Genomic DNA, 12,308 nt, shown 5'->3' on the forward strand with positions numbered 1-12,308 from the left:
GTGTGCCCAAGACATCTAGTTCCTGTGGCAGTGGACAGACTGCATTTTCTTTTTTGATGTTTAACGGAATTATAGTTGACATACAATATTATATTAGTTTCGGACATACAACATAGTGATTCAACATGTATATACGTTACTAAATGTTCACCACAATAAGTGTGTTACCATCTGTCACCGTACAGCATTATTACAATATTATTGACTGTATTCCCAATGCTGTACTTTTCATCCCTGTAACTTTGTTATTTTTTTTATTAAAAAAAATTTTTTTAGCCTTTATTTATTTTTGAGACAGAGAGAGACAGAGCATGAGCAGGGGAGGGTCAGAGAGAGAGAGACACAGAATCCGAAACAGGCTCCAGGCTCTGAGCTGTCAGCACAGAGCCCGACGCGGGGCTTGAACTCATGGACCACGAGATCACAACCTGAGCTGAAGTTGGATGCTTAACCGACTGAACCACCCAGGCGCCCCTAACTTTGTTATTTTATAACTGGAAGTTTGTACCTATTAATCCTCTTTACCTATTTTGCCCATCTCCCGACCCCTTCCACAGGGGCAACCACCAGTTTATTCTCTATGTTTATGAGTCTGTTTCTGGGTTTTTATTTGTTTGTTCCTACATTTTGTTTTTTTTATATCCCACATGTAAGTGAAATCACATGATGTGTGTCTTACTCTGTCTGACTTATTTCATTTAGCATCATGCCCTGCAGGTTCTTGTTGTCACAGACAGCAAGATTTCATTCTTTCTTATGGCTGAATGATATTCCAGTGTGCGTGTGTGCGTGTGCGTGTGCGTGTGCGTGTGTGTGTGTGTGTGTGACATCTTCTTCATCCATTCACCGATCAGTGGGCACTTGGGTTGCTTCTATATCTTGGCTATTGTAAATAATGCAATAAATATAGCAGCACATACGTACTTTGAAATTGGGGTTTTTATTCTCTTTGGGTATATACCCAGAAGTAGAATCACTGGATCATGTGGTATTTCCATTCTTAATTTTTTGAGGAACCTCCACACTTTATTTTTTTAGTGGCTGTACCAATTTACATTCCCACCAGCAGTGCAAAAGAGATCCTCTCTCTCCGCATCCTCACCAACATCTGTTGTTGCCTGAGTTATTAATGTTAGCCATTCTGACAGGTGTGAGGTGGTATCTCCTTGTGATTTTGATTTGCATTTCCCTGATGATGAGTGATGTTGACCATCTTTTCATGTATCTGTGGACCATCTGCATGGTTTCACGTCTTCTTTAGAAAAACACCCATTCAGGTCTGCCCGTTTTTTAATTGGATTGCTTGGTGTTTGTTTGGTTGGTTGGTTTGTTTTGGTGTTGAATTATAGGAGTTCTTTATATACTTTGCATATTAACCTCTTATCAGATATGTCATTTGCGAATATCTTCTCCCAGTCAGTAGGCTGCCTTTTCATTTTGTTAATGAATTCCTTCACTTTTTAGTGAAATGCAAAACTGTGGTGCAAAAACTTTTTAGTTTGATGCAGTCCCGTCGTTTATTTTTGCTTTTGTTGCCCTTCCCTGAGGAGATAGATGCAAAAAAAAAAAAAAAAAAATATTGCCTAGTCTGATGTTGAAGAGTTTATTGCCTATTTTCTTTTAGGAGTTTAATGGTTTCAAGTCTTGAGTTTATGGAGTTTATTGTTGTGTATGGTGTCAGAAAGTGGTCCAGTTTCATTCTTTTGCATGTTGCTGGCCAGTTTTCCCAGCACCATGTATTAAACAGACTGTCTTTTCCCAGTTGTATATTCTCGCCTTCTTTGTTGTAGACTGACCATATAAGCATGGGATTATTTCCGGGCTCTTTAGTCTGTTCCATTGATCTACATGTCTGTTTATGTGCCTGTACCATACTGTTTTGATCACTACAGGCTTATAGTATATCTTGAAATCCGGGATTGTGATAATCCCCATTCCTGTTCTTCCTTCTCAAGATAACTTTGGCTATCCAGAGTCTTTTGTGGTTCCATACAAATTTTCAGATTATTCTAGTTCTGTGGAAAATGCCATTGGGTTTTTTTTTTTTTAATGTTTATTTATTTTTGAGAGAGACAGAGACAGAGCATGAGTGGGGGAGGGGCAGAATCCAAAGCAGGCTTCAGGCTCTGAGCTGTCAGCACAGAGCCCGAAGCGGGGCTCGAACCCGCTGCGAGATCATGACCTGAGCTGAAGTCAAGACGCTCGACCGACTGAGCCACTTAGGTGCCCCAGGTTTGTTTTTTTTTTTTTTTTAATGTTTATTTATTTATTTTGAGAGAGAGACTGAAAACAGGGGAGGGACAGAGAGAGAGGGGAGAGGGACAATCCCAAGCAGGCTCCACACTGTCCGCTCAGAGCCTGACTCAGGGGGACCGTGCGATCATGACCTGAGCTGAAATCAAGAGTCGGACGCTTAACCAACTGAGCCACCCAGGTGCCCCAAGATTTTTTTTTTAAGAATGTGAGAGGGTTGTAGCTTCACCCATGGGGGGTGTGCTGAGGGGGTCGACTCTTGGCCAGGTAGAGCAGCAGGTGTCTCGAGGGGCTCTGTCCAGGGCTCGTATGGGATGTGGGTTGTGGTCAGGCTGGAAAAGAATCTGTTTTGTAGTTGGGGTCTAATTTCTGAGAATGGAGGGTGCCGTGACCTAGAAAAACGGAGTTAGGGCCAAGTGCAGACTCCTGTGAATTTGTCTGTAAAAGTGTGGCTTGGGGCGGGGCACAGCGGGTTTTGAACAGATAACGTTTCACTTTCATAATTTTCTTACTTCTAGTTAGTCATAGCCTTATTTTCTGCTTAAAGAGGTCCATGTAACATTTCATGTAAGGCTGATTTAGTGGTGATGAACTCCTTAGCTTTTGTCTGTCTGGGAAACTCCATCTCTCCCTCGCTTCTGAACGATAACTTTGCAAGTAGGGAATCCTTGGTCGTAGGTTTTTTCCTTTCGGCACCTTGAATATGTCCTGCCTCTCCCTTCCAGCCTGATTCAAATTACTGAACGGGATTTTTCCCATATGTAACTGCTTTTTTTCTTGCTGCCTTAAGATTCTCTTTTTCTTTAAGTTTAGCTGTTTTCCTCATTACGTGTCTTGGTGTGAACTTCCTTGGATTCACCGTTTTGGGGGCTCTCTGTGATTCCAGGACCCGGATGTCCATATCCTTCCCAAGGTTAGGGAAACTTGCAGCTGTTCTGTCTTCGAATAAGTCGTCTGACCCTTTCTCTTTCTTCTTCTAGGATCCCTGTAATGCAGATATTAGTATGCTTAATGTTGTCCCAGAGATTTCTTAACTTATCCCCTTTTGTTTTATTCTTTTTTTTTTTTTTTTTTTTTTTTAATGCTCAGTTTGGACAATTGGCACTATCCTGTGTCCAGATCATTAGCCCTCCTGTCTCAGCTGCTGGGGACCTGCTGGTGGACTGGGCTGCCCCCAGCACAGCTGGCCAAGAGGCCCCACCATGACAGTTACAGGCCTACTAGTGGGCAGGCTGCCCCTCTGCCCCAGGGCATGAGTCAGGAGGGGCATGGGTCCCAGCTGGGACTGCCCACCAGGTGTTGGCAGGGCAGGAACCACTTTGGAGGGGCACCTGCCAGAGTGAGTGGGCTGGGTGTGTGGGTCTGCAGGGCAACACAGGGCTGGGCAAGCAGTGCTAGCAAAGTAGATGGGGAGTATCAGAGCTGGCTGTCCCCAGCCTCGGGCCAGCTAGGCTGAAGGAAGGCAAGAAAAATGGCGCCTGCCAGCACACCTCCATTACCAGAGAAAGTTCCTACACATCTCTGCTCCCCTGGCAGACATTTTTAAAATCAGTAAACCCCCTTCCACTATAAGCCAGGTGCTTTTCAAAAACTGCTGCCTCTGTGCTGGGTCTGCAATCCAGTGGTAACAGTGCACTGACCCCTTAAGAGCAGAGTCTCCATTTCCTGTAGCCCTCAGGCTCTCCCAGATTTAAGTCCCACTGATTTTCAAAGCCGGGATCTTATGGGAGTTCATCTTATGGGGGAATACCCAACGTGGGGCTTGATCCCCTCGCTCCTCGGAGAGGACCGACCTCCATGCCTGTGACAGCCCTTCCACTGGGGGTCACTGCATGGGGTGGGGGGGTTGGTTCCCGACCGTGTCTCTGCCCCTCCTACCCTTCTCGATGTGGCTTTTTCTTTCATCTTTAGCTGCGGAAGAGCTGTTCTGTTGGTTTTGAGGCCGTTTCCAGAGGGAGTCGCTACGTGTGTAGTTGCAGCCTTGATGTGTCCACGTGAGGAGGTGCGCACTCAGGATTCTTCTACTCTGCCGGCTTCCTACATTCCAGCAGGCTGCATTTCCTAATCGGGCCTCTGCCTTCTTCCTGGGAGCTTTGCAGGGTTTTTTGTCTTTTTAAATTTTTTAAACTTTTCTATTCAGTGCACACGGAGTCACCCCATTCATAGAAATCTCGTGGAGGAATCTACAAAGCCCCAGAAGAGATGCCGGAGCAGTGGGAATGAGGTCCTGTCGTGGCCCCTGTGGGGTCGAGCGTGGGACCCGTTTCATTGTGTGCTCCCAGCTTCCCCCTCCAGCGGTGGATGTTTTCACCAAACGTTGGTGTTGCCAGGCAACAAAAGGCAAATGACAGAACCTTCTAGAAGCAAATGATATAGTTTGTTGGATTTTGTCCCACTGTGTAATTTAAGAGTGCTGCCTCCGCATAGAACTTTGTCTATGGTCTCAGCCTTCGGAATATTCTTGGATAGTCCCATGTAAATACTCTCCAGGGTATTCACTTTTCTCAAATGACTTTTGCTGTGCCGAGGACAAAATTGTATATCTTAAAAAATTTTTTTCTGAGCATTCATAGGAACTTATTTTGGAGATGCTTGGATTGTTACTTTTTATATCTGTATCTGTCTATCTATATCTCTTCCTATCTCTCTATCTGAGATTTCCTTTCCCCAGAATTCTCTTCTTCTCAGAAATATCTCTAAGGTATTTATATCCCAGAGAAAGTTAATTTGCAATGTGTAATTAACCATTTCCCCTGGGGAAATAATCAGTACGTGTCTTTGGGTTTTTGCTCTGCTTTCCCCCCCCCCCCCCCAGTAAATCTTACAGTAGATAAAACCCAGAAAGTGTACTTCTTTTTAACAGCCACAAGTCAGTCCCTTAGGATGATCAGAGTCGGTCTTTCTCCTTCCCTCCCTTTCTTACTGAGATAGAACGTACAAGAGTACAGTGCAATGAAATTTCGTGAAATGAAGATACCCGTATAATCAGCATTCAGGTCCTGAAACATAGCATTGCCAGCACCCCCAGAATCCTCTGTATGTTCTCTTTCCGTTACTAACTTCCGGTTATCATAGTCAATTTTATTCAGGAATAGATAACAAGGAAAGTAATGGATGGTATACGTTGTTATTTTTAGAATGCCTTGTTGATCGTTTTCCGCTTTTCCTCTTAGTTATTCTTTTGAATTCAGCTGAATGATAATTGGGAAGATTATCCCAGTTGGGAAATTATTCCCAATTGGGAAATATACCGCCTGGGGTATATGTATTATTATCCTGAGTTTTTGTCCTAAGTCAGAGGTTCATCTGTGGGCATTGAGCACCAGCTCAGCAAGAATCACCTCCCACCCCCCCCCCCCCCCCCGGCCCAAGGCCAAGCCAATCCTGATCATCTCTAGCCAAAACTAAGACTTTTCACCGCCCCCCTCACCCTGTTTAGGGGTAGGACCTAGAATTAGTCCTTGCTTGGCTCCTGGGGTTCTTGGGATTGGCCAGCCAGCCATACCCAAGAAGCTGTTGTCTTCCTGCCCGTCACCCAGTGCCTTGGTCCTGTCCACACGAGCACCTTCCTGCCATGATTGCCTCGTCCTCCGTCTCTGGTTCCTGCATCAGTTCTGTGTCTCAGCCCATTTCGCTGGGACCCACACACCCTGCCTAGCTTCCCTCCATGTGAAAGCCGTGAACACTGTCAAAGCATGGCACACCCCATCCGCTAGCTCCTCATTCACTGAAACATGTCGCATAGCTCCCCAAAATACACCTCAGTGAGCAAAGATAGCAGCAACGGCAACTCTTGAGATTTGTGTGGTGCTTTACATCATCTTACACGAGGCATCATAAACACACACGTGTTCTTTTTTTTTTAATTTTTTTTTAACGTTTATTTATTTTTGAGACAGAGAGAGACAAAGCATGAACGGGGGAGGGGCAGAGAGAGAGGGAGACACAGAATCCGAAGCAGGCTCCAGGCTCCGAGCCGTCAGCACAGAGCCTGACGCGGGGCTTGAACTCACGGACCGCGAGATCGTGACCTGAGCCGAAGTCGGCCGCTTAACCGACTGAGCCATCCAGGCGCCCCAACACACACGTGTTCTTAATTGTTCTGCCAGCTGAGTTGACTTAGGAATTTTGGATTCTCTCGTTCAAATAGAATTACGATTCCAGATGACATGCAGGGCACTGGAATTGAGATCGTTCCCCTCTACCCTAAGAAAGGTCAAGGTTTTAACTGATCGTCATGTTCTGGGAAGGAGTATAATGCTACCGATCATACCTGGTTGTCTTCCGTCCCTGCCAGTGTCAGAACAACTCAGAGTCTCAAACAGGGTGAGGGTGGGTTACATGAAAGAGAAGCATTTCCTGACCTTGACGTTGGATTTGATAACCTGACTAGATGTTGGAATTTCCATAATTCCGTTTCTTTTTAAAGATAGGGCACTACTCCTATTTCTTGTATAGTGTTGGTGTGGTCTTGCTGCTGAAATGCCAGGGTCTGCTTTACAGCGTACCTCCCATTTCCAGAGAGGCCCGCCAGCTGCCATCTGGCCGGAAACATCCGGGTTCTCTGAGCTCCCCTGAGGTTGGGGAGCGATTTAGATGGATCTTTTTTCAACCCCGGCTTTGATCTCACCAGATTTTAGTCTCAGCCTGTGGCTCATTTATACTTCTAGATCAAAAACTGTTTTTAAATGGCACCCAGTTAACTAAACTACCGGGCACTGTGTCGGCTTTGTGAGACAGGACGGCATCGTCGCTCCTTCCGCTCTATTCGGCCTCTCACGACGCTTCTGAAGGCCATGCAGATGCAGGGAAATGACGTTTTGTATCACAAAAAAAAAAAAAAAAAATGGCACAAGAGATAAGTGTACAAAATGTTCTCACATTTTAGGAAGTGAAAGACTTATCAAATCTTAAAAGCTTTAGGTGTCGAGTAAATTCGTGAAGAAGGGAAGGCTGTGCAGCAAGGCACGACCCACAGCTGGAGTCCGTCCCTGGCTCTGGCCCCGGAGGTACTTCTTCCTCCTTCGGCTTCCTCATCTGTGCAGTGGGGCACATTGCTACTTGCCCCGTACGGCCGTTCTGAGAATTAAATGAGCAGATGCCCAGGAACAGACACATCGTGGACAGTCGAGGTGACTGCCCTTCCCACTCCCATTTTGGGAGCTTTGTATGTAAGGGGGCTCCTGCTTAAGGGACTCCCATCTTGATCACGGAACGGTTGGCCTTTTTCTGACTCAAACACCACTTCTTACGACCTCAGTTTCTTTTCCTAGAAAATGAAGTTGTATGGCAACATTGCCTTTCGGAGAGAGCACTACCGTGAGAGATGGGTTTGCAGACGGGGCCTCAGACAGCCTCTGCGAGTCAAAGAAAGGAGGGGGACTCCCATGTTGAGAAGAGCTGGGACACCTGGTTTCCCAGGCTGGCCCGGCCCAGCTCCTTGCTGCCACTTCCCAGGGCCCCAGGTGCACGACTTCTGGTTCGAGCTCCTGAGACTGGGAGTAAACCGGCCGGGTCGTGACCCCCGCCTGTGTCTGTCCTCTTCTTTTGAGAAAACATACAATTACAATGCTTCCCATTTCTGAAGCAGCATCCAGGCCCCATCAAGTAGCTCCAGAGTCTCCAGAGAGGCTTTCTGAAGCCAAAAATCCAAACGATCAGCTGTTGCACATTCAGCCTGGAAACTGGGACGGGGCATTCTCAGACTTCTCTGTAACACCGATGCTCAGCAGCTCTTAACATTTGCTTGTGCGTGGGTCATGAAAACCAGGATGAAGAGGCGATATTATCGTCGTGTGTTGCTCTCAGTCAGCTGTCCTTCCCCCAGGTGAATGTCACTGCAAAGCAGACTGGAGAATCCGACATCCCTGAAAGCCCGTGCTTTGCGGGGAGGCTCTCAGGTCCGCCTGGGTCATCCCGGACGCTAGCTAGAAGCCAGAGGAGGTTTGATAGAAAGGGCCATGGGGCGGGGAGGGGCGGGGAGGGGCGGGGGGCGGGTGTGACTTGGCCTGCTGAAGCATCCGTCATCCAGGTAAATCCTGTGTGTGATGTATGACACCATCTCCTCAGGCCTCAGTGTCTTGGCTGTAAAGTGAGGCATTTGACCTACATCGCCGCCAAAGGCTGAGCTCGCTCAAACTGGCACTGGGAAAATCTAGATAAAATGTCCAAACGAGATGATAAAAGCCATTTGCTTCCAACCCCCTCCCCCCCCACCCCAGGAAACCACATGGTAAACTCTTCCACCGTATTTTATTACGCATGTCCGCCCACGTGTGTTCTTGGAAGCTTCTTTTACGCACACTTCAGGAAGCACTCCATAAAGTCTCCCTCCCCTACTCCAGTTTATCTTCCTGCCACGTTCCTCTTCACCCTTCCTCTCCTATTAAAGTGCCGTTGCTTCTGGTGGAGACGCCCTGAATAACCTCCCAGGGCAGTCAGAGTGGAGCCTCTGCCCCATTTGCATTTGGTCTGGGCACAGGGAGGGACCGGCTGTTCCCGTCCACGCCTTCGGAGAGAGCCGCCCGTTGGCCATCCGTTCACCTTTGCCCACTTTGCTGACCGTGCTGGCTTCCCGCATCCCAGGATGGGGGGTTCCGGGGGAGAAAGAGGACTTCCGTGTCTCCCCCAGGCTCCAGCAGCTGTGGGGAGACGGCAGAAGGAGCCCACCCTTGCTCAAGTCCTCTTTCTTATTGCACTTGAAGTGCTCAGAACTCACACCTAAAACTCAGCAAAGCCCATGGAAGCATACACATCTGCACTCCTTGCAGGAATCCCTGTCCCAGGCCTTTTCAGCACATTTAAACAGCCACTAGATAAAACAAGGCGTTAAGGAAATTAGCGGGCTTGAGAACCTGGCATTTCATTTCGTTTGGGATGAGCTTTGGGAATCCAGGGAAGAAAAACCCTGTTAGTACGAAGCACGGTCAGAGAGAAAGAGGCAGGTGGGTGACAGGTGTGAGGCTCCAAGAGGTGGACGTGGCCCGGGGCTATCGAGCCCAGGGGACCTGCCTGGGAGCCAAGCCATATAAAGTCAGATTCTGGTTTTCTAATCACTGTTTACCAAGTAGCTACTGGGGCTCCAGCCTATTCCAGAGGGGAAGGTGTTTCCTCAGGTAGCCTCATAATCCTTGGGGATTTGATGTTCTAACAAGGATGCTGTTGAGCATGAAGGGTTTTCTCCCCCTGACAAGCCCTTCACGTTGTGGGGAGAAGAGGGTATTAGCAGGAATAAGCCACGGACCAGCCATGTAGGTTTTTAAGATCTCGTTTTGTCTCACTCTACCTGTTGTTAATTGGGGTCATACATGATGATGATGATGATGATGGTGGTGATGGTGATGATTCCCCCTTGACCAAATAAATCTGGGAAGTGCTGGGGCATACACAGCTAATCGGGTGGGCTAATTTGAGAATAAGACGTCTCTGAGCTTTTAATGTGCCACGGGGCAGGCAGAAATGAATTCCCCAGGGTTTTGAGCTCTAAAGGCTTTTTTTTTTCCCATGCCATTCTGTGAACGGATTTGGGTGGCACCAGGCCATTGCCGGTCCCCAAATTAATTAAGACTTTCCGGAGTCTTGGGTGGTTTCTTATCTGGCCTTCCTGCAAACCCGGAGGCGGATACCCATCTTCCCAAAGTATCATCCGTATTCTCTGACTTTGCACAGTTTGGAGACTAATGCTGCTTTTCCCCTACAGAACATCGATATCACCAATTTCAGCAGCAGCTGGAGTGATGGCTTGGCCTTCTGTGCTCTCCTCCATACCTACCTGCCTGCCCACATCCCGTATCAGGAGCTGAACAGTCAGGAGAAAGTAAGTCACCTGCCCAGTCAGCCCTGCTGATCCTCTAGAACATGCCAGTCCTGTCATACTGGCACATCCCGATGAGACCCCAAGAGGAAATTAGGCTATTGACACCAGGCTTAGCTAACTACTGAGTGTATGATGAGGCTGTAGGATCCCACCCTCAGTAAATACTTCTCAGTTTCCCTCACTAGCTAGAAAAAGGCCGTGAGGACCAGTTTACTGTGGCTGCTGAGAAGTCCCTGTCGCCCATTTTTTAAGAGAAGGCCCTGATGAAATTTCAAGACCCTGGCCAGCATTTTCAAAGTCTTTTCCAAGGAACCAGAAAGCACCACCGAAAGGATGTCCCTCCTCAAATAAGCTTGGGAAACTGTGTATTATGTCACATTCTCAGAGATTCACAGCTCTCATTAGCCCAGTGAAGACTTCAAGAAGTCCTTCATTAAAGACACCTGTGTGACTCTATTAAGCCCTGCGTATATGAGATCCACAGAATGGTCTTCAACATAATTACCTATAACAAGAGTTGGCAGACTTTCCTGTTAAGGGCCAAATGGTAGACTTGGCGGGTCCACGGGTCTCTGTCACAGCTACTCATCTACCACTGGAGTGCCTGAGCGGCTGTAGACAAAATGCATGGGCATATGCTGTGTTCCAATAAAACTTTATTTACAAAAACGGGCTGCGGGCCAGATTTGGTCCATGGGCGGTAGCTTGCCAAATCCTAACCTAGAACGTCCCACAAAACCGTATTCCACAGAGCGTACATTGGCAGATGCTCTTCTGGGCCCTGCACTCATTCTCTCACCAAGTATTTCTTGCCAAGTGTCACGCACGGTAGCAAAGACAACAGTGAACAATGTGGACCTGTTCTTTGCCCTCTGAAGTAGAGAGACAGTCCACAAGTGAGTAAACCTACAGCACGTAATGCTATAGAGAAACCTCAGAAGAGCTACCGGGGAAGCCCCGTGCTGTGGGAGTGAACAGCTCAGCCAGGACTCAGCTTCCCTGGCTCCAGCCTCTAGCTGTGGCTGGGGCAGTAGCATCGTAAATAGAAAGATATAGAAATAGGTCTTAGATATAGAATCAGCTGGACTTAGTAACTGATTGGTTGTGGGGGAGGACAAGAGGAAAGAAAGATGGCCCCATGTGTCTAGCCTGACGGACCATTTTTGAGATGGGGATCAAATAGAAATGCTGGAAAGTTCTGTTTTGATTATCCCACACTTGGGCTTAAATAAAGCCCAAAGAATGGTCATGACACTGATGGTGATAATAATTGACTAGACCATGATTTTTTTTTTTAGAGTGTTAGAGTTCCCCAGAGAAACAGAACTAATAGTGTGTATGTGTATGTGTGTGTGTGTGTGTGTGTGTGTGTGTGTGTGTGTATAAGAAAGTTGAATGCTACAGTTGGAATCTAAAGGCAGTTTCCTAGCAGAAATCCTTCTTTGTCAAAGGGAGAGAAGTCTTTTTCTAGTAAGACCTTCAACTGATTGGGTGAGGCCCACCTACACTCTGGTGGGTAATTTGCTTTACCCAAAATCTGCCGATTTAAATGTTAACCTCATTTTTAAAATACTGTCATAGAAACATCTAGAATAATGGTTGGCCAAATATCTGGTACCACGACCTAGCCAAGTTGATACATAAAATTAAGCATCACAGGGGCGCCTGGGTGGCGCAGTCGGTTAAGCGTCCGACTTCAGCCGGGTCACGATCTCGCGGTCCGTGAGTTCGAGCCCCACGTCGGGCTCTGGGCTGATGGCTCAGAGCCTGGACCCTGTTTCTGATTCTGTGTCTCCCTCTCTCTCTGCCCCTCCCCCGTTCATGCTCTGTCTCTCTCTGTCCCCCAAAAATAAATAAACGTTAAAAAAAAAAATTAAAAAAAAAAAAATTAAGCATCACAGAGTGTGTACAAATTTCAAGACATAAAATGTGTGCGTGGTGCTTTGTTTATAGTCTGTGAAGCAGGCCGGACAGGACTATTAAACATTTGGAAAGCAAAAAAAGTGTTCTGTTTTTAATCATGTCAAGTCAAAAATGTTCACGAAGTATGCAGTTTGCAACGTCAGGCAGGCAGTTGGATACCAAATGTGGAGTTTAGAGGGGAGATCAGAGCTGGAAAGAGTCAGGAGTCTTCCATGAGTAATAATTTTTTATTTTTAACGTTTTACTTATTTTTGAGACCGAGAGAGACAGAGCATGAATGGGGGAGGGTCAGAGAGAGAGGGAGACACAGAATCTG

General features: G+C 47.0%; 1 protein-coding gene across 5 annotated transcripts in view; it reads left to right on the forward strand.

Annotated features, from left to right (window-relative positions):
* SPECC1 (sperm antigen with calponin homology and coiled-coil domains 1) overlaps positions 1-12,308 on the forward strand; it is a 285,514-nt gene that overhangs the window by 255,941 nt on the left and 17,265 nt on the right. For all 5 annotated transcript variants that reach the window (XM_040453091.1, XM_040453086.1, XM_040453087.1 and 2 more), the window contains one exon: positions 9,953-10,069. In XM_040453091.1, coding sequence (XP_040309025.1) covers positions 9,953-10,069 — 117 coding nt within the window. The remainder of the gene's footprint in view (positions 1-9,952; positions 10,070-12,308) is intronic.

The sequence above is a fragment of the Herpailurus yagouaroundi genome, unplaced genomic scaffold (assembly GCF_014898765.1).
Source record: "Herpailurus yagouaroundi ecotype Mexico unplaced genomic scaffold, PumYag 208, whole genome shotgun sequence".
In the NCBI taxonomy this organism is placed as follows: domain Eukaryota; kingdom Metazoa; phylum Chordata; class Mammalia; order Carnivora; family Felidae; genus Herpailurus; species Herpailurus yagouaroundi.